This window comes from Aulonocara stuartgranti (assembly GCF_965226115.1).
Source record: "Aulonocara stuartgranti genome assembly, chromosome: 17".
NCBI classification, from domain to species: Eukaryota; Metazoa; Chordata; class Actinopteri; order Cichliformes; family Cichlidae; genus Aulonocara; species Aulonocara stuartgranti.
Window position 1 is genome coordinate 1,881,566 of NC_138953.1, and position 22,060 is coordinate 1,903,625.

At 40.4% G+C, this 22,060-nt stretch overlaps 1 protein-coding gene across 2 annotated transcripts; it reads right to left on the minus strand.

Annotated features, from left to right (window-relative positions):
• Nucleotides 1-1,841: 1,841 nt before the first annotated feature.
• sult4a1 (sulfotransferase family 4A, member 1) lies at nt 1,842-21,698 on the minus strand. 2 transcript variants are annotated; one of them, XR_014272460.1, is made up of 8 exons: nt 21,384-21,698; nt 16,917-17,047; nt 11,893-11,973; nt 11,297-11,423; nt 11,088-11,182; nt 9,893-10,031; nt 4,995-5,066; nt 4,788-4,868 (listed from the first exon to the last, which is right to left on the minus strand). XR_014272460.1 is itself a non-coding variant. In XM_082511640.1 (7 exons), the coding sequence occupies exons 1-7, from the start codon at nt 21,550-21,552 to the stop codon at nt 4,756-4,758; spliced, it is 855 nt and encodes a 284-aa protein (XP_082367766.1). In that variant the 5' UTR covers nt 21,553-21,698; the 3' UTR covers nt 1,842-4,755. The 2 variants fall into 2 exon arrangements, 1 of the variants encoding a protein (XP_082367766.1); XM_082511640.1 differs by lacking the exon at nt 4,995-5,066 and having other exon boundaries at nt 1,842-4,868.
• Between the last annotated feature and the right edge of the window lie 362 nt (nt 21,699-22,060).

Below are 22,060 nucleotides of genomic sequence, written 5' to 3' on the forward strand. Positions count from 1 at the left end.
ATTACAGTGGCGAAGCAGAGTGACAGAGGCATGGTGCACACTGATGAAGATGAAGGGAGAACGGGAATTACTCCACCACGCACAGATGCCAAATACACCAACAGAGACGCACACGCTCGATTGATCAATGCCAGAGAGGAGAAACATCCTGATACAAGGCCTCGTATTCTCATTAGGCCTTGTGGATGCAGAGTAATGACTTAAAACCACATACACACCACCCAAAATATTAGCAACCTCTTTTATAGTCCAAAGGTTTTTTTATACCTTTATTTTTAGTAAACATCTGCAGGCTGCTGAGGAAAACAGGAAATAAAACATAGCACAAAGTAAGCCAGTGGGCTGTAGCAGAGGAAGAACTAGTGCCAGCTAATGCAACAGAGGTGAAACAAATACCGTCTGTTAGACTGACTTGTTGCCTGACCGGCCACACAGCCACTCAGCCTCATTTATCAATGTCAGCTCCCTTTCAGATGCTTTAAAAAGCTTCTACTGCCATCTTCTGGAGGATGTCACACAAGACAGTCCAACTTTAAAGACCCATCTTTGTGAGCCATATCTTGATGTTATATTAATGATATTATTTAATTTAATGAAATAATAATATATGCACATTTAATAAGTATATTTCACATTTCAAGAAAATCTAATAATCCACAAAAAGTCACAATCTGAAGACCCAGCTGATATTGTTTTAAAGAGGTCAAAATATTCTTATAAGGCTGATTTTAACTTTCTGATTTGCAATTTTGATTATTTTAAGGCTGGATTTTGGTGACCCTATGACTCTGGAGGCTTCCCACGATGCACTGTGTGTTTCTTCGTCACTGACCTTTTTTCATTAATAATCGTTGGTTATTATTAATGTCTTGCTCTCCTCCACAGCCAGTGTCTTTTGTCCTGTATTGCTTGCCACACACTCAGCTGGTTGCAGCAGATGTCTCCTAACCTTGCTCTGCTGGAGGTTTCTTCCTGTTAAAAAGGAGTTTTTCTTTCCCACTGTCACCAAGTGCCTGCTCAAAGGGGATCATCTGGTTTGGAGGTTTTCTGTAATATTGTAGTGTCTTTAACTTACCATATAAAGTGCCATCAGGCGATTGTTGTTGTTATTTGGTGCTGTATAAAAACAATTGTAATTGTTCTGTTTTGTTTTACGATTTCATGGGTTTCATGTAAGCCATGTGGCATCCAGCAGTGAGATCTGCAACATCAAAGATGGTGGTAGAAGCATAACTTTAACAGGGGCAAATGATTTTGAGCCAAGAATATTTTTGTACATGCAGTTTTTATGTCCTGTTCACCACAGAAATGAAAATTTCAATAATGTGTTGCTGAGTTGTGGGACTTGCTTTTGGAAAGAGTCAGCTTAACCTGCTGATGGTCTTTCACCTTTATACCAGCTTTACACTGGCGAAGAGTTGAACAGCAGTATCACGATGGCTGATGTAACCTCCATATATGTGATATTTACTTGACAGTTACTTGTAAGTAGCAATGTACCGTAATTTATCACTTTTACCTGTTGCCAATTTCCAATCACCATTTAATCTAACAAGCATGTTTAAACATTTTACCAGCTGACCTTAAAATATAGAAAAATGTCCGTTTAGAACCTAAAAGGCTCAATGCAGTCATTAGGAATAATGTGCCTCACGTGCTGAAGCCCAGTGCTTTCCAGATGTCTGTGGCCAGCCTCTTTTTTCAGAGCAAAGATTTCTGAGCAAACAACTGAGTAAATGATTCTCATTCCCCATTTGTCCAGTAACAGTATTTTAAAACTAAACTTTTTTTAATAAATTGCATTATAGCAATTAAAAGAAAGACTCTCCATCCATCGGATATCACATGAAGACATTACTTTATTAATAAACCAGCAAAGCAAAGCATGTCAAATACAATAAAAGGATGTCCTGAAACAGAGACAGGCATGTATAAAAACCCCAAATAAAAGGATAGGTGGAGTTGGACTTGCTAAAGCCTTGCCAATGGTTGTAAACAGTGTTACAGTAGGAAATAAGAACAATGAAAAAACGAATGTGCAGAGTTGTGCTGAGGTTGTAGTGTACATCCACACAATAAAGACATTCACATGTGTCAGGTAGAGCGCAGGGACTAGTCTGCATGAACTACTGCAGCAACAGAGGATGAGAAGGAGTAGAAGGTGCTATACTGTTTGGAAGTGATGCTCAGGTTGATTCCAGTCTGACTCCAGTTAGACAGTGGTGCTGTTGTTGCCCTACACTGAGTAGCAGAACACAGTTAATGCTGGTTATGGGTTAATATTCTGCCCACCCCTCTTAAACCTGACATTTCTGAGAAAAAAACATTTTACTGTCCACTGTGGTGGTACAGGCTTGATTCCCTTTGTGTTCCCTTCTTTGTAGAGAAAAAAAACTGGTTAAATTTTGTGAGTATGTCGCAACAACTGGCCCCACGCATAAGATCAAATGCGTGGGATTAGCAGTAGGAATTTCCGATGAGTCCAACAGATCTGTGTCCCCAACACCGATTTTTGTCAAAGCTTAAAAGTAATTTAAAAAGAAATAATGCACTCCAAATGATCCTTATGCTTCAGCTCAGCTCTGGTGTGTCAGCTCTGTCATCAGGTTTTACCGCCCAGGTGACCCAACATCAATTATGATGCCCAAAACTGCCTCCAAAACACGACATGTGCAAGTGAGTGCAGCTCCCCATTTAGACCGCCAGAGGGCGACATTCCATTACTTTCAGCTAAATGCTGGTAAACTGCAGATAACATAACTTCTTCTTTAAATCCAGTATTGCAATTCTTTTATGTGACAAAAGCTGTTTTAGATTAATTTGATGGCATAAATATCCATTTATGTCAATGTTTCCAGACCTGACCTGACCACTACTGTGTGGATCTAGACACAGTCAATGAATTTGACGGGGCCCTGATGTACTCGGGTGACATGTTTGAGGATTAACAAGACAGTTGTCCCTCTCCACATCTCATACACACTCACATCAGACGTGTCCAAATATCTGTAGCTGATGCAGAGCAGAGCCCTCTAATCACCAAGCAGTTTTAAACGTTAATTAATCTAAAAATAATTGTTGAACTCGCACCAAATGTTTGCTGACATCAGGAGGATGGTTAATAGTTACACTGTAGTGAGTTTTACTACTTTTACCAGGACACCTGCTGTAAATACCCAGATTTCTGCCTTAATGACAAGTTATGCTTTCAAATTATATTAGTGGAATAAAGATGTCTTTCACAGAAAAGCTGACATTGTTCTATAAATTAAGGCTTGTATTCCCAGTGATGCAGAAAGCAAACGATTTATTTGTTTTGAATCGTGTTGAAATCATCGATATGCTTTCCCCTGACTCGGCCTCAGTCCACCCTCAGTTTCAAATCTGGGAGCAGATTTAGAAAACATTACAATGCTTTATATAAGAAAGCAAGGTAGCAGCTGCTGGCAGTGAGACGAGAACAACACTGGACTTTATTTATTTACAGAGCTCTTATTGGCAAACTTCATGGGAATATTGGATGTGTCTTCTTGCTTATATTTCAACTTCACACTATACTTGGTACCAAGACTGTTTAGTCCTTTAAATTTATCACAATAATACCAATGTAGGAAATTGCTGCAATAAATCGATTATGGATATTTGCATCATACTTGCTTCTTTCTGATGCAATATTATTTTTGTTTTATTCAGTTTCTATCTGTTATGATTTTATACATAATTCAAGAGGTTTCTTTATATTATTTTTATGTAATGAGTCAAAGTAAATGTTTTTCATGTGTGTCATAACCAGGGGGTCCTTGTAAAAGAGAGCCTGCTCTCCAAGCCTTCCCTGTTTAAATAAAGGTATTTTATATAGACCACAAATAAAAGATCTGGCAGACTGCGTGGTAAATGTGTTTACAGTAAAAACTGGTCAAAACATTTTGTGTAATCTCAAAGTTGTGGCTCATAGCGACAACCCGATGAAGACGTTTTTAGCATTGCAGCTCATCGTTTTGGTTTTTTCTAACCCATTTCCAGAAATACGCTGCTGCTGCGCCTATCGACTGTCCTCACACAGTCTTACCTACAAGTTGATGGCGAGCACTATTCGTCTACCTGATATTTTTCATCGTTATTTTAGCGGAGACCAAAACAGAGCTTATGTTTGTCAAATGGCCACAGCGATAAATGACTGTGGCTCCTGAATATTCTGGACTTATGGTAAACATACAACTCTTTGACAACAGCTCGAGGTCGTGTCCATAATGCTGCCAAACAGTTGGTGGTTCAAAGTATCGTTTTTTTCCTTCAACTAGTGCCGACTCAACATCGTTAGTGTTGTCGTTAGCATGTTTGAGGACAGCTATAACAACTTTCCCCGTTCATTTCCAACGTTTTTCATCACAAATATCTGCATACAGGTTAAATTCCTGTTATGAATCCACCCACCAAGACTTCAGTTCAGTGGCTGACCCTAATCTAGTCGATATATACTATAAACACACACAGCAGTGGAGGTAGGGGCTGAGGGAGATTTGGTTTAACTATTGATTTAAAAAATTCGGTAATCTCCACAACAGTGTGACTTCTGATTTCTGCTGACATGGGATTGCATATGTGAAAAGTCTTTTAGTGAGAGCTCACTGTTAGGTTGAACTATTGAACTTCAGATTGACTGAGGGAAGATGTAGGAGTTTGGGTTTCGACAGGAAATGAGCTAGCATAGATAAGTGAGTCGGGAGGCGATACGGAGAGATGGTCAGGCGTTCCTCACAGGCAGAAGTCAAAGGTCAAGTCGGACTTCCCCATCTTCTGTCTGTATACCGCATCAAACTTTTCATTCATAGACACGGTGAAGATATCTTTCCACAGACCAACACGACCTGCAGGGAAATGGAGCGTAGTAAGGATTTTAATAAGCACCGTCTTTATTTGTGCTCAAAACACCAAAACTTATTGAGTGTATTTCTGCTGCAGACTGAATGCAGCCCGGCACGGCAGTGACTCACCAGTTGCAGTGTGTATGTGACTGACTGTCAGCTCTCTAACCTATAGCAGATCAAACACCAGACTTCCTTAGACTAAAAGGAAAAAAAACAGATGGAAAAACATAGAACAAAAACAGATGACAGAAACTGTAAGTGAACATAAAAAACTAAATATACACATAAACCAAAATGATAACAAATAAGGAAACAAATGTAAAACACATGTACACTCATGTGAAAAACTATGCGCACCCTTACTGTTTCTGTAGGAATTAAGTAGCTTCAGAAAGCACAATTACAAAATGACAGATCAAGTATGGCTTGTTTGGAAAAAGCCTATTCTCTCTAAAATGAACTTGACCGCATTTGCAAAGCTTTCTCTGAAACAAAGGACAACAGATCTGGAACAACGTCCTTTGGACAGAAGAGACCAAGTGGAAATCCTTCAAGCATAGCAGTGGAGAGGTGATGAGTGGGTTTGTTTTGCAGCTACAGGACCTGGACTTGTTGCAGTCACCGTGTAGACTTCTGTGTACCAAAGTACTCTAGAGTCAAATGTAAGGTCGACAGCTAGAGCGTGGCCAAAACTGGGTCATGCAACATGAAAATGATTGGAACAGAAAAGAGTCAAGGTCTTGCAATAGCCCAGTCAAAGTCCAGAGCTCAACTCGATTGTGGAAGTACCTTAAGATAGATATGCATAAACACAGTTCCTCCAACCTCAGTGAACTGAACAATGACATGAAGGAGTACGCCAGATTTCCTCAACTACTGAAGGGACTGGAGGTCACACAGAAAACAGGGGACACTTCAAGTTACTGCTGCTAAAATAGTTCTGATAGATAATAAATCATCATTTGACAGTTTTCTTTTTCATATGACTGTACATGGAACTCATGAAAGGTTCAATCAAAACAAACGCAGTCACATCCTGCACAACACTCCAGTGTTAAACTACAGTCTGCAGTGCAGAGTCAGACACACTGGTGCTATAATGTTTTCATCAGAATGCATTATGTAATAATCCAAAAATATTCAATCACATAGTCATGCAATATGAAATGTCATGCAGGTAACCTTGGCACAACTCATTTTTAATTTAACCAAAACTATTTAAATTAACGCCATAACTAATTTAACTATAACTTGGTTCTGTATTCGAACCATCGTCATTCCTACAGTTGAATCACATCATCTTGTTTTCTTCTGCGATCATTTTGATAAAGTTAAGCGTTAAATTCTTAGGTCCCAGTCACACAGACCCGGAGATCAGTTGGTGACAACATCGACCCGCTGATTAAAAAATGAGAATCTCCCTACCAGCTGCAATTTGTTACAGTTGCTGTGATTGATTGTCACAGAGCCTTGGTAGCTATCACCTATAACTGTCATAGGAGGCACTGACTGACCCACAAGCACACACTAACTAGCTGCTATGTGACCATGAAACTATGTAGTGTGTGAGGCAAACCAGAAACATCTATTGATGAAAGTTGTATAAATTTAAATGCCAGTATAAGCATTGTTAGCAGGCTCAGTGTGTGTTTCTCTTTGAAACCATATTCTTAATATTTGGTCATATTGAGAAAACACCAAACCTGTAAATTAACTATCTTAACATTGGCACGTTAATAAACCAAGCTCATAATCCTTCCAGTCAAAAGGTTTTTCACAAATTTATATATTTTTCACAGAACTTGTCTTTGCATTAATCAAACAATTTAACATTCACTCGTTTAAAACTCAGTATATAAATAATTAAACATAGTTAAACATAGTATTCACCTCTCAACTCATGCAGCATGTATGTTAACATTTACTGATCAGAGGTGTAGACCTGATGGAGCGATCAGCCCATTTTAAATCATAAATTCACAGTTAGCTTAATAACTTCAGTTGTCAGTTTAAGAGAGTTTCATACAGTAAAGTTAATAAAGATGAAGCGAGTGATCAGAGCTCTCATTGTGATAACAAGGGTCACATTTAACAACAATTTTCTTATGACATCAAAAACCTGCTTTCAGGGTTTGTCCAAAGAAGTACAGAGTCAGCTATGTGTTTGTGAACAGCATTTCCAAAGCTGCACCCATAGAAGTGTAAAGTTCTTCTTGACAGTAGGTCTTCACATAGCAAGGGGCAGGTGTTAGACACAGAGTTTAGGAGTTTAGGAGTCGTTTGGTACCGGGCCGCGAGAGTTGAGGCTCAGGTGGAGTGCAGGGTTTATCCTAAACTGTGTCTAACACCTGCCCCTTGCTATGTGAAGACCTACTGTCAAGTCCCAAGTCATATGTGTTATAAATCAGCGGTCCCCAACCCCCGGGCCTCGGACCGGTATCGGTCCGTGAGTTGTTTGGTACCGGGCCGCGAGAGTTGAGGCTCAGGTGTGAAATGTATAGTTTTCAGGGTTTTTATCGGTTTTCAGCGTTATTTTGTTATCGTTTTTATCGTTAACTCGGTTTTCCTGGGTCTTTTCACGTGTGTTATGAATAAATCTTCTTTTTTTCGGTACCGGTACTGGTTTTATTTTGTTGTATTTTTCCGCGACACCTTAAAGGCCGGTCCGTGAAAATATTGTCGGGCATAAACCGGTCCGTGGCGCAAAAAAGTTTGGAGACTGCTGATATAAATCATTGACTACATGAGTTAAAGTAGTATTGTGCACCAAGAGCTCTGAGTGACTGAATTACTAAGAAGCTAACGTTAAGTAGCCTTGTGCTAACCTGCAGTGTAAAGTATTGACTATGACACTGCGTGATGATCTAAACTCCTGAAACAGAAAGGTGTTTCTCTTCATAAAGTCCTAATCTCATTGTAATGCCTCTGTCAGTGCGCCCCAGGGTGGCTGTGGCTACAATGTAGCTGCCATCACCTGTGTGTGAATGGGTGGATGACTGGATATGTAAAGCGCTTTGAGGTCCTTAGGGACTAGTGAAGCGCTATATAAATACAGGCCATTTACCATTTACCATAGTTCACATAAGGAACAACTTAGACGTGGATGTATTTAGCTTGTATCAGATTATTAGTCCAGCTGTGAGATATTATTAGTATTAGGTAAATTTGCATGGGTAAGCCTTTGCTCTGTTTACTACAGGTCAGTGACCTGAGACTGGTCTGCATACACAAACTCTTGCAACATAACTATCGTCTCCAGGGACATTAATAACTAACCAACACAAATCAATGTAGTTATCTCCCCTTAAAAAATGTTGTCTATAAGCTCAGTGTACATTAAATAATTTATGGTGTGGTTGACTTTAGGAAATGTGTAATCTGCAATGCTACACATTTCCTTTGCAGCAGTCGAGAGTTATAGTTAGTGATTTAGTTGTTGTCTGAGTTTGTCTGCACTAGCTTGTATTGAATTTGACCCCAAATATGATTAGCTTCGATTATTTGCATCCTGACCTCTATCAGCTAATGGGAACAGCTAATCTCTTAATGGGAACAGAATGAAAAACAATGAAACTGCTATAAACAAAAAGGTTTGAATACACCTACATGGAGCATACAGAAATCGAACTACACAATATTGTAGTATCACCACAAGAGTTAACAAGGAGGTAAGCACTGTAAGAAACTAACAACTCTCAGCAAACAGCTCAGAGCAAAGGACCAAAAAGATCTGACCCAGCTGCTACTTTCTTTAGTAGCATTAAGTAGCATGAAAGGGCAGTGATTTTGAAAGAGAAGCTGCTATATAATTGACTTTTCACTGACGTGAGCAACGCATAAAATTCGATTCTCCTCCACTGCTTCGGGCATTTGGCAATCCTACCACGATGAGCTTACCCAATCTTCTACCAGAAACTGCATTTTTTGCACTTATTCATGGAAATATAAAGTGGGCAATTTCCTGTAAGATTTGTGTTTTCCTGGTACTCTTTCTTGTTTGCAGCATTTGTTTGAATTTGTTCTTCTGTGTTCATTCATTTTTCCAGTAATATTTTACTCTTCATACTACACACAGACATAATGTAAACAACGGGAGGCATTGCTTTAGGTTTAGATGCACAAACTCAGAGCAGCAGCACCAACAGTCTGATATTCCTGCACTCTATTCCTCTGCATACTCACAGCGATATCAGTGGGGGTGGAATGGACCCTTTGGTGGGTCACTTCTGGCCTACAGTCTGTGGACCCCTGTTCTAAGATGTTACACAGCCACCACTAGCGGTGACATATTACAGCTGCCTGCTCTGTGCTTGGATTTTGTAAACTAGCATGTCCTGTTTTTATATTGGTATTTATGTGTTACCCTTAGCCACACTTGGAAAATAGTTCAAAATAATACAAATAATAGATAAAAATATAACATCAGACACATTTGATTTTCTCCTGATTAATCAACTAACATATTGCATCATATCTATGCAGGTAATCACCATACATACAGTTAAACTGCCTATTCAGAAGACTCAATGAACAACCTCCAGAGCTGTAAAATGAACATAGAAATCACAAAAACTGCAGTTCCCTTTACTTGCCGATAGATAAGATCCCCTCTTTATAAGAGCCTTACCTGAATTACATCCACCTGGATATTTGAGTTAGTGGCCTTGATTAATGAGTGTCTGTAGCTGGTTCTGATGGGCGTCTGCTAAGATGGGTGTCTTCACTGTGTTTGCATGATTTGACTAATTATGGCTTTCTGTGTGAAGATTGTGTTGCAGTTTTGGTGGGTGCATTCAATTGCTTTATTAGTCTGTAACTATATGTGGGGGGTTGTTGTTGCACCCATACAGTTTATGGAGACAACTTGTGAATATAGCTAACTAGTGTTAGCTCTTAAATTAGCACTGCTCCCTCTACTCAGAGTGTAGAGTCCTAAACCAATGGCTGATGTCTCAGTCGGTATGTGCATGTTTTATGCTGTCTGTGCCCAGAACAAAATAACTGAGCTTTCCTCTCCCACTCACCTCTGCACATGGACAGTGCCTCTGAGTTGCAGCACTGCTCAATGAGCTGGTTGCAGCTCTCCACCATGCCTTCCAGCTGAGCCTTGTCACAGGAGACACCCAGAAAACGTGCCAGTTGTTCCACTAATGTCCCCAGATCCTGAAGAGGAGAGGAAGAAAAATCTATGAAAGCAAATGTAACAAACAAACACAGAGAAAATGTTTTGTTGTTAAAATAACGCTAATGCGTGATTCTGCTTGTTTCCTCCTGGATTTGACACGCATTAATCCTCCCTCCCCCTCTTTCTGTTGCCCGTATACCCTCGGTGTGCTGAAGGTTGAGCCTCCATGCATCGTGAAAAGTTTTCATATTGTGACATCAGTGACATTGAACTCGTTCAGATTACTACTCCAGCTGGGTGCCTGATGAACGGTAGAAATGTATTTGGATACTTGGTACTTGCAGCTATCCTGTGTGTCTTCTAAGATTGGTCTGCCTGATCTTAGAGTCCTGACGTACTGTTTTATCAATCAGTAGCTGGTGCCTTGAACCTCTGATGTTATCTATGCCCTTAAGCGTTGATACAGGCTGGTAAGTTTAACGCCCATAGAGCATAAAAAAGAGCATAAATGTCAAATAGATAACAAATTAATGTGAAATATCAAAAACATATTATATAAACACATTTCTATTAAAATAGATTTTTGGTTTAGTTGGAAATATTCAATGCTTCTTGATTTTTATCCTATTGAGTTCCTTAGTCAAACTATAGTTTAGTATACTAAGAGGGCAAAAACTACCCATATGGAAAAGATATATATAAATCTTATAAAGTTTGTATCTGTCTTGTGTGAAACTTGTATGAAAAGCATACAAGAGTGAAAACAGATATAAGATCCCTTGAAAAATTATATAATGAAACTTGTATGTTTTGGACACTTCCTAAAAACAATATATGAAAGTAATGAGAAAGTGGCCACTTTCATGAGTAAATCATGTAAGTTTTTACTATTTCTTTTCCATATGGGTATGTTCAAGGCCAGAATGCCTGCTCAGAAAATCCAGGCTCCATAGGAGCAATTTCCCCCTAATTTACTGCCTACGTTGCACACAAAATTCAGTAAAGTCATCTGTCAGGGGCAGACAGCTGGGTGTAAGTTTCCATGAACTAGCAATAAGATGCTAAAAGGGCCCACAAAACAGTTGTGATATTACCTTGTACATGTCTTCGTATTTCAAGAAAAGGACATTAGAATCCATACGGTGCTCCCAAAATTCCTGAACATGTTCAAACCAGGAACCATATCCCACTATAAAGGAAAAGTATCAATCAGTGAGATACAGGGACTCGACAAAACAGGACAGGGCTTCTATGGAGTGGATTACATGAAATGTCCAAATCTTCTATTAATCTGTATACTCACGTTTATCATTCATGAAGCGCCGGCAGAATTCCTGGAAGGTTCCCCGGTAGCTCATGGTCCTGAGAGAGCGGTGAAACTGGTAGTAGGATACCACCAAATCCTTAGGGTTTCGAGCCATGTAGATCACCTGGAAGAGGGCAACAGTACTCGCTGTAAACAGGAAGTATAGATTTAACCCAGTATCACAGCAAGGCGTGTAACAGACACGCTGGTCCACCGTGGACAGAAGTTGGATTACCAGCAGTGGGAGATAATATATTTAAAGTCTGCATTGAGCAAAAGATGTGTGGCGTACATTTCAGGGTGCTCAAATGCCAGAAACGATAAAGCTAGGCAGCTAAAATGTATCTACATGTAAGAGTGTTAATAATGTCTGAACACTTTCCCGTGATTATTTTCATGTTGGCTTGAAATGGAATATCTCCATCTGATGTTTTACTGCAGCTCCTGCGTGCATGAGGCAAAGCGGTCTATTTGACTTTTTGTCGTGATACTAGGTTGATATATTACCTCTGTGTTTTAGTGAAATAATAATGACTGCTGAATCTCCCTGTTTACTTGTTGATTTGATGAACTCAGCCTCTTAGAGAACTAACCTTAGCTTCTCCATTGTGCATGGCTGTAGGGAGGAATCGATAGGGAAGATGGCTTTTGATCAAACGAGGTGACGACAGCTCCTGTGAAAGACAAACACAGTGAATCTGCACTGAACTTTTCCCATCATGTCCTACAGAAAACTTGTGCAACTCTGGACATTTGTCCAAGAAATCTGCAGCTTTGACACGACTGAGGTGTTTGAGTTTTAGCCAATAGAGTGTCTCATATAACATTTTACGACCCTGGAAGAGGTCCTACAAAAGTTCCCCCAATAAAAATCTTAATAACACCAGATGAGGTCATTGTTACTGGTGGTGAAACAAAAACAAACCAAAGAGCAGCCTGATAGACAATAACCTTACTGCAGCATTAGCATCAGTTTGATGGTGCTGGTCAAACATAGAGACCACTACCAGCATCTCCTTATGTTATAGATCTAAACAACACGTTCTCACTCCCGAGTAGAGCAGGGCGCTATGACCAAAAACATTCTTCAGTCTTCAGCTGATCCAAAATGCTGCAGCAAGAGTCCTGACAGGGACTAGAAAGAGAGAGCAGATTTCTCCTGTTTTGGCTTCCTGTTAAATCCAGAATTCAAAATCCTGCTCCTCACATATGAGGTCTTAAATAATCAGGCCCCATCTTATCTTAATGACCTTGTAGTACCATATCACCCTATTAGAGCACTTCGCTCTCGCTCTGCAGGCCTACTTGTTGTTCCTAGAGTATTTCAAAGTAGAATGGGAGGCAGAGCCTTCAATTTTCAGGCCCCTCTTCTGTGGAACCAGCTTCCAGTTTGGATTCAGGAGACAGACACTATCTCTACTTTCAAGATTAGGCTTCAAACTTTCCTTTTTGCTAAAGCATATAGTTAGGGCTGGACCAGGTGACCCTGAATCCTCCCTTAGTTATGCTGCAATAGACGTAGGCTGCTGGGGATTCCCATGATGCATTGAGTTTTTCCTTTCCAGTCACCTTTCTCACTCACTATGTATTAATAGACCTCTCTGCATTGAATCATATCTGTTATTAACCTCTGTCTCTCTTCCGCAGCATGTCTTTATCCTGTCTTCCTTCTCTCACTCCAACCAATCACAGCAGATGGCCCCGCCCCTCCCTGAGCCTGGTTCTGCCGGAGGTTTCTTCCTGTTAAAAGGGAGTTTTTCCTTCCCACTGTCGCCAAAGTGCTTGATCATAGGGGGTCATATGATTGTTGGGTTTTTCTCTGTATCTATGAAGTGCCTTGAGGCGACTTTTGTTGTGATTTGGCGCTATATAAATAAAATTGAATTGAATTGAATTGAATACTTTACAACACCGCTCCTCTAAAACAGCAATAAGGATCATTATTAGGCCATATGTAAATAACAAAATAACTTTAACTTAAAGCAAAATTGGGAAACGTAAAGTCCGAAACAACATCAGTCAAACAATGCTGTTTGGTCTGGGTCTAAACAGAGCACGTTGTGTGTGACGTCTTCTTTTGCGCATGCGGCTGCTTTGAGCGTTCACACTAGAGCGCGTTTGCTGTCACATTTTAATTGTAGTGTGAACAAGCAGACAAAAAAATCGGATTTGATCAAAACATTGGAATTGCGCATCAAGACCTGCAGTGTGAACAAATGACGAGATCGGAAAAATGAGGAAATGTGAGAACCATTTGGAATCCATCCACACATGTTCGTTCATTTTCCTCAAATCGCTTTGGAAAACACTATTTCACGTCATTACAGTGCTGGTTAAGGTTAGGGGTAAGGTTATGGTTAGAGCTGGAATACGTGGCTGGAACGTCTTTTACCGTGGGACCGTCATTCTACTGTATTTCACCCATAACCCGGCGCGTACCTTAAGAATGCCGAAGGTCGCCTTTCGCGTTCCTCAGGAACGCCGTGGGACGTGATAAATCGTCAGGATGTTACGCTTCAGGAGTGAGAACGGGCTGATCTAAATCAGCAGTTAGTTCGTTTTAATGTTGTCATAATGTAATCCACACAATTATTCATTCCTAAATCTATAGCAGTAGTTCCCAAACTACCGTACGCGTACCCTCGGGGGTACGCAAGTGGCTGTAGGGGGTACGCGTGGGTTGGGGTTGAAGTGGGGATCAAAAGTTTTAAAAGCCGAAATTTGCGCTAATGCAGTTTTTTTTGCCTGTCAAATACATGACTATATACCACCCTCTGGTGTTCAGCAAAAAAATAGCTCTGACAAAATACATGGGCGTGATTTGCCCAAATGACTGACACCTAACAGTTGAAGTTGCCTCCAAGCATTCAGTGCAGCGCGAAAATGGACAAGTGGTTAACAAGAAAAAAAGGCCCTACCACAGAGACACCGGCCACAACAACCAATAAGCTCATATCTGAAGATGCATTTTCCAGTGACCGCACAGGTGATTGTTCAACAACAATGTGTTCGTCAGATTTGGATGCTAGCAGTGCTAGCAGGAATGTATCTGTGGTTACTAGCCAAGTGGCTAGCATAGCTGGAGCCAGCCATGTGGAAAGTGATGAAGTGTCTGATGCGGAGCGTCAAAGTGGGAGAAAGCATGACAGCACGGACTGTAACACAACCTCATCAAAGAAGCGCAAATATGATGACAATTATATTTCGCTGGGGTTTACGTGTATAAATATTGGTGGATTTCCCCGGCCACAGTGTGTTATTTGTGCAAAAGTATTGTCTCAGAACTCAATGAAACCTTCACTTTTGCGCAGACATTTAGAGACAAATCATCCCCATTTGAAAAATAAACCAAGGGAATATTTTGAGCGACAGCTAAAATCACTTTCAGCAAGTAAAACCTGCATTCAGGTGCCAGATCTTATGAATAAAAACAGACTACAAGCATCTTACATGGTCAGTTACAGAGTGGCTAAAAACAACAAACCCCACACTATTGTGGAGGACCTCATTCTCCCTGCTGCTTTAGATATGGTAGGGACAATGTTGGGGGAAAAGGCAAAAAAGACGATACAGTCCATTCCATCATCAAACAATACTGTCTTACGGCGCATCAATGCAATGTCAGAAAATGTTTTACAGCAGCTACTTCTGCGCATACGCCACAGTGAATGTTATGCAATACAGCTAGATGAGTCCACGGATGTGGCTGGCCTGGCGCATCTTCTCGTATATGTGCGCTACATTCATGAAGGAACCATCAAGGAGGACATGCTGTTCTGTAAACCGCTGGAACAAAGGACAACTGCCGCAGATATTTTTCAAAAGCTGGACACATTCATGAACACACATGGACTCGTGTGGGACAGATGTGTTGGCATCTGTACTGATGGCGCACGGGCCATGACTGGGAGACACGGAGGTGTGGTTTCGCGTGTGCAAGCAGTCGCGCCAGATGCCTCTTGGGTACACTGCAGCATCCACCGAGAGGCTCTTGCTGCAAAGGGAATACCTGTCCGTTTGAAACATGTTTTGGACACGAGTGTAAAAATGGTTAACTTTGTGAAAGCCAGGCCGCTGAACTCCCGCTTATTTGCTGCGTTGTGCAATGAGATGGGCAGCGAGCATGAGACATTATTACTCCACACAGAGGTTCGCTGGCTATCTAGAGGGAAAGTGCTGACCCGTTTCTTTGAGTTGAGGGATGAACTTAAAGTTTTCTTCAGTAACCATCCCTTTGAGCTGTCTGAACATTTGCATGATGAAGAGTACCTTACCTGCCTGGCTTATCTGTGTGATATATTTTCTCGTCTGAATGAGCTCAATCTCGGATTACAAGGCGTTTCTGCAACTATATTCAATGTTCAAGATAAAGTTGAGGCCATGATAAAGAAGTTAAACCTTTGGAAGAACTGCTTGGATACAAACAACACTGAAGTCTTTCCTGTGCTGCATGATTTTCTGTGCTCTAATGATCTCACACTATCTAAAAGTGTAAAGCGCGAATGTAGCGTGCACCTTGAGGAGCTGGCGGTGCAGTTACGCCGATACTTCCCAGAGACGGACGGCTCAAATGATTGGATACGTCACCCGTTCACCGCCGTGCCTACTTCGTTATCACCGTCTGACCAGGAGAGCCTAATTGAAATCGCCACAGATGGATCTCTAAAAGTTGAACACGCTCAAAAGAACCTGGCGGATTTCTGGATAGGGCTGCGCACTGAACAGCCCGCGCTGGCTAAGCGCGCTGTCAAGACTCTGATGCCTTTCGCCACCACATACTTATGCGAAAAGGGATTTTCTGCTTTAACAAACATGAAAACAAAATACAGAGCAAGACTTTGTGTGGAAAACGATTTAAGACTCAGCCTTTCCCAAATTGAGCCAAACATTGAAGAGCTGTGTGCCTCTGCTCAAGCACATCCATCACATTAAATAAAGTTCTGTTTAATGAAAGTTCATGGCCTTTATGCTCTCGACAAAAAAGTGAATTCTAATAAATACTTTGATACACTGCTAGTATTAAGTAGTAAAGTTTGTTATTAAAACTCTGTCATTACTAAAAAATATTGATAAATTCATTTGGTGGTGAGAAATAATCGACTGTGCAGTATTTATCTTTATGCATGCGATATTGCAATGTATTTATAGACACTAATTAAGAGTCGTTCGTAGTAGGGGGTGACATGTCTCAAGGGGTACGTGGCTGGAAAAAGTTTGGGAAGCACTGATCTATAGGAATAAACAGATATATGCCTGTGAGGAATCTATATCCAGGGGACAAGATTTTTAACTTTCAAGTTTCCATTTGTAGTCTCAGCTCAGTTAATGCAAATAAACAGTATATCTGGGAGGTAAAAGTGGGAAATGTAATATTCAAACTTTTGATGACTTTGCTTTTTATTAAATTTTCTAAATTATCTGCATTTATAAGCAAGACTTATGACAGTAAGTCTTGAACCAGTTACCCATTAACATGGCTACAGTGGAAGGCTAAGTTAGCAGGCTAGATTTTGCATTGTTTTACCAGATCGAATAATTTAATCTCACCTGCTGCCTCAGTTCTAAATTGGTTATGGTGCTGAGTGTCTGCTACTGTGATGTCAGTGACTCACTCTACCTGTATGATGTCCAGCCCAGGTTGTGGGTATTCTAAAACAGGCAGCTGTTCATCAATGTTCATAAGGCCAATCTCATCAGGGTCTGCTCCCTGACTCACTAGATACACAACTTCCTGAAGTAGACTGGTGCCTGCAATGACAGAAAAGACAATCAGGGGACAATGACAAAAGTCAAACTTCAGCATGAAACAGTGAAAGTTGCTGGATCCACAGCTGATGAGCTTGGATTAATACAAACTAACCACTGAACTATTGTACTGCAGCACAGAACACCCAAACAGTCTTTGAGGCCTTAATTCGTCCATGGGAACTCAATGAGTCACATGTAAAAGTGTGTGCGTCACTAAAAGACATCTTAGAAGAAATTATTTACTGTTTCCACTTTTTCAGTCACCCTAATCAATTACATTGTAACCATTTAATCGCTAGTTACAAAACATTACCATTCTCACATTATTAATGTCTTATTTGTTGCCAGTCCAAAGATTTATGGGCAGTTTGGCTCACAGATGCAGATCACACCATGTGAAACTTGAAGGACGCCTCTCTGTTAAGCAATGGAAAAAGTCAGCATTTTAACACGATGCAATCAATTCATCCCAGCTTGTTTCTTAATAACTTAAAGGCTTGCCAGTGTTCTACATTACAGAGTGATATGAATAAGACTGACTACTCTCACTTAGAGAAAAATAAAGTGAAGTTAGCCACATACTGGCTTTGAAACCGAATAAATTGCATAAGAAAGTTTTTCAGTAAAAGCTTTCTCGTTCTAAAAGAACATTTTTATAACCCATTAGCAGCAGTTATGTAGTGTGTTGATAGATGAAAAAAATCATTTGCGGCTTACAACTAAAAGTTTAAAAAACCTCTAGGAGCCTGTGATACAAAGATTAACAGAGAACACTGTTCTCATAATAACTCTGAGATTCAAATGATGGATGATTTTTACACGTATTCAATTGCACAACAGTTTGGGGTCATTTTGAAAATCTCTTTTTTCTGTAAGTACAAAAGAATCACTTTTTTCATCTAATTTAGCAACAAAGAATGAAAATAATTTATCAAAAATCCTAGAGATTCTGCAAAAAAATCATAAAGAACTCATTTTTATGGAAAGCATTAATTTGCCTGCACGGAGTGTATAAATCAGCCTAAGCAACCTAAGCTTGAATGCAGATCATGACACATTAAACAATATAAAATAATATAAACTGATTTTGTTAACTGAAACAGTAAGTCTTGGTGAAAGATGAAAACTGGAGCCCATCATGTGTCCGGATTGCACCAGCAGCAATGGCAATGAGTTCATTTTCAAACTGGATCCTCATTCAATATGATGTCATTCTGTCATGCTGTGATAACTGGTAACCAGGACGGGTTACCAGTTTATGTTTCTAGTACAATGTGTTTAAAGGTTGAGCATGTAAGCAGCCTAATTTTACAAGTGCTTAATGTTTCAGTCACATAGCTGCTGTGACTGAAACATTAGAAACTGCTTGGAGCAAATACTTCATGCTCACAGGCGCCTATCGGGCACCTTATTGTCTGTACCTGGGGTACCAGAAGCTTAAAACAAGAGTCAAAAGCAGAATAAACTGTTTGTCATTGCCAGAGAAGATTTGACAAGCTTTTCATAGGTGCAACTCACGTACTCAACTTTGCATTTTCCTTGCAAATGTTGCACGATTTTGAGGGAAATAAACAGGCTCTCCAATGATATAAGATTTACTGCCAAGAAGCATTGTGCTGAGTTTGTGTTATATTATGTTTGATATTATATCTGTTTCTTTTTTCTGGATGCATTTTTGTTAAATTTTGATCCAGATCAGTAGCAGGTTTTTAATTTAAATACATCACAATGCATATTTCATACCTCCTTCCTAGTAAAGAATTAAAGTCCTTATCTTTATTTCAAATTCTTCACTTGATTATAAGTGAACATATGTATGGTTAGCATATGGATATTATGTTTGGAAATTTCACTCATCATATGTTTAATATGAGACTTTGATACTGGATTCCCATAAAGCTGATGGAAATGCTAGAGACAGATTAAATAAAGAAAGACCAAATCAGTGTAGCACAAACTGACATAGAGTTTCTAAATGGATGGAGCATAAAGCTGCAGGATACTCAGGAGCACATTGCAGACTCTCCCAGCTCACCTCTTTCAAACTCTGCTGTTTTCCAGTCTTTCTAACTCCTTTGACCATGTGTTTAGAATTTTTGCCTAAAGTTACCTAACGCATGTTTTAAGGAAAATGAACAGTCATGGCTTAAAGACCACAGCTGGTTTAAAAAGGGGAAACAAAATCCCTGATAAAAGTTCAATATGTTTGTGGAGCCAGACCTCCTGATTCCACTAACTTCAAGGATGTGCAAGTATACAGTATGACACATGAAACAGACCTAAGTAATATCATATCGCTCACGCCCTCCCTTTGGTTTATGGAGTGCTGCTAATCCTATTGGCTAAGATGATCACATGTAAGCCAATGGCATCATAGCTCTGCAGCATCCCAGCCATGTGGCCTGACATGTGCTTTCTTTCTCCTATGCACCAAAAGACTACAGATATATAAAGCTTGTTTAAGCTTAAAAACAAAGATTGCTTGGATGCACAAAGTTGTAACTGGTTAAAATGAATATTTGCAGAATATTGCAGAGAACCTCAGGAGACCAGCTGCGTGCCAAGGACACCAAGTTCTGCTCAAGCATGCACTGTTTTGGTGTACAAATGTGACGGATCATTCCTGATCCTGCTGTGATAAACTTATGAAAGGGATCATTCTTGGCATCTGTGACTGCTGTTCCCAATAATTTTAGCTCTGGTGACCTTATCAAATGTCACTGGCTCTAATCCAGGGGAAAAAATCACTACTTTGAAATCACACCAGTGTTCTCTGGAGATTTCTGAGTCTGTGCTTCAGTTCTAAGTGAGTGTGTTGGGTTGTTGGGTGTATTTGTAACTTCTGAGTCATTATCACTGTATAATAGGCACTAACAAATAAACTAATTTAATGATGCTGTGCTGAATTTGTAGAGTTCTTCTGAAGTGTTCCTGTGACTGTTTTTTTTTTTTTTTTTTTTTTAAGAAATGTGTGCAATACCAGTGTTTCTTGTCTTGACAGCACACTGGATCAAAAAATGTTTGACATTGAACAAAATAGTGCAGTGGCAAGATCTGAGAAGACATGTGCTCCTCTCAAGTGCCTCTGTGGCTTACAGCTATCTGTAATGCTCTTCTATGCATGCATCTATCCAGATGTACACTGTAGGTGCGTATAGGGTGGTTAAAGAGGCAAAACTAAATGAAAACCACCCCTTTTAATATGTCATTGGACTAGAGTACCGTTAATCGTACATTATTACATTGTTCTATTTTATAATGGACTATATTATTACAGCTAAAGCTAATTATCTTTATGTAAGTAAGTCTTATGGACAACAACATTAAAATGTGATGTTTCACACACACTTTAATGAAGCTGTAATAAAGCAACAGTTATGATCCCAAAGTATATAGTATAGTATAGTATAGTATAGTATAGTATAGTATAGTATAGTGTAGTATAGTATAGTATAGTATAGTATAGTATAGTATAGTATATAGTGTATAGTAGTATAACTATATTTTGCTTATAAAACCTTTTTAATAATAAGTAAAATTCGATTTTTCCTCAAAGGTTCTGCTTCATTGGCAAATGCTTTTATGATCAGATATTCTGATTCCTTTGGGCCCCGTCAACCACCCTGTGCCAAAAACTTTCAAAACATCCCCGATGGCCGCCACCCCGTCCTTTGGGTTGCTTTCCTCTGCTGTGCTACATAGAAATGCAACTAAACTCTGAATATTCAAACTCCTTCTGGCCTTCTGCAAGCACTGCTCCAGCTGCCCACCACCTGTCACATGACCGGACCCACCCAGCGCACAGCAGGGAACGACGCATGCAGCAGCGCTGCGCAAAGACACTCTGGGGATAGATGTAAACACCAACTTCTAGAAGTGCTCATGCGAGTGAGGTGGATGATGAAGGCCACAGTAGTTGTGGAGGCTGCACTGATGTGTTTCAGCCAGCCATTAATCGATCTAATCAGTCTGACTCATTTATTTGCTGATATTTGAGTATGAAGTACGGGCTGCTGATGCTACGTGTACATGCTTGATAGAGGCCTATAAAAAGTAGTTCTACTGCACAAGCATCATAAACAGATATCGTCATCCACCCACTGCAATAAAGTGAACGGATTTGCAACTCTCACGATACCGTGATACCTGCGTGCTACGCAAAATGAACCCTGTGACTGATACTAGATACGGGCTACCTGTGCATTCGTGTTTTATTCGTGTTGTTAAACTTTGATAATAACAAGAGAGGCCTGCAGAAACTGCTGCAGTAGCGAGCAGCAAGAAATGCGAAGGCACGAAGACACTCGTGCACAGGGTGGTGTGGTGGCTCCTTTACCTGACTTTGGGTACGTCACAATCCATATGTCGCTACTTCTAAGGGAGAAGTTGGCGATTTCCTCCATCTTTCCCCTGCAGAAGGGCGGCAGCCGCACTCCATCAAACTCGAAGTATTTGCTCTCAAACTCAATCGGCGTGCTCGGCGTATCTGCCTCGCTCTCGGCCATCGTCGAAACGAGCCGCCAGTGCAGGAAAAAGAAAACGCGCACACCCACGTGAACAGCTTTGTGTACGTGTGGTTTGATGTATTTAAAGGTAAGAAGATGATGACCGTGATGAGGTGGCTTGAAACAGCGCTGCTTTGCGTCGGGATGCTGTGGCTCGCGGCGGAGGGCGGAGGAGTTGACCCTCAGCCAATGGCGCAACAGAGAAGTGATGTAATACGCGTGCATGAGAACCAGCATCAGGACCACTCAGCAGGCTCGAGGATGCGCGCGCCCTGCAGAAGCAAACTCGTTCCACAGACAAAAGAGAACTATTGGGCTATGAGGCTGGTGATGATGACTGCATGTTGTGTTGATACAGCATGACTTCGGGTACAGATTGCATGGAGCCAAACACAAAAAAGAAAACCTGCTCCACAGCGCAGTGACCTGAGACTGGTGCACTAGCACCCCTCTCAGCAAGACAACGACCTAAAGCAAACAACCAGAACACTTCTCGAGTTATTGCATG

Excerpts from the sequence above, each read along its gene's own strand:
- sult4a1 (XM_082511640.1), bottom strand. The coding sequence starts at position 21,552 with ATGGCCGAGAGCGAGGCAGATACGCCGAGCACGCCGATTGAGTTTGAG. Across the intron at positions 11,424-11,892 it reads TGCACAATGGAGAAGCTAAG|GTGATCTACATGGCTCGAAA; the intron begins GTTAGTTCTCTA and ends GCCCTCTTCCAG. Across the intron at positions 10,032-11,087 it reads AATACGAAGACATGTACAAG|GATCTGGGGACATTAGTGGA; the intron begins GTAATATCACAA and ends TCTCCTCTTCAG.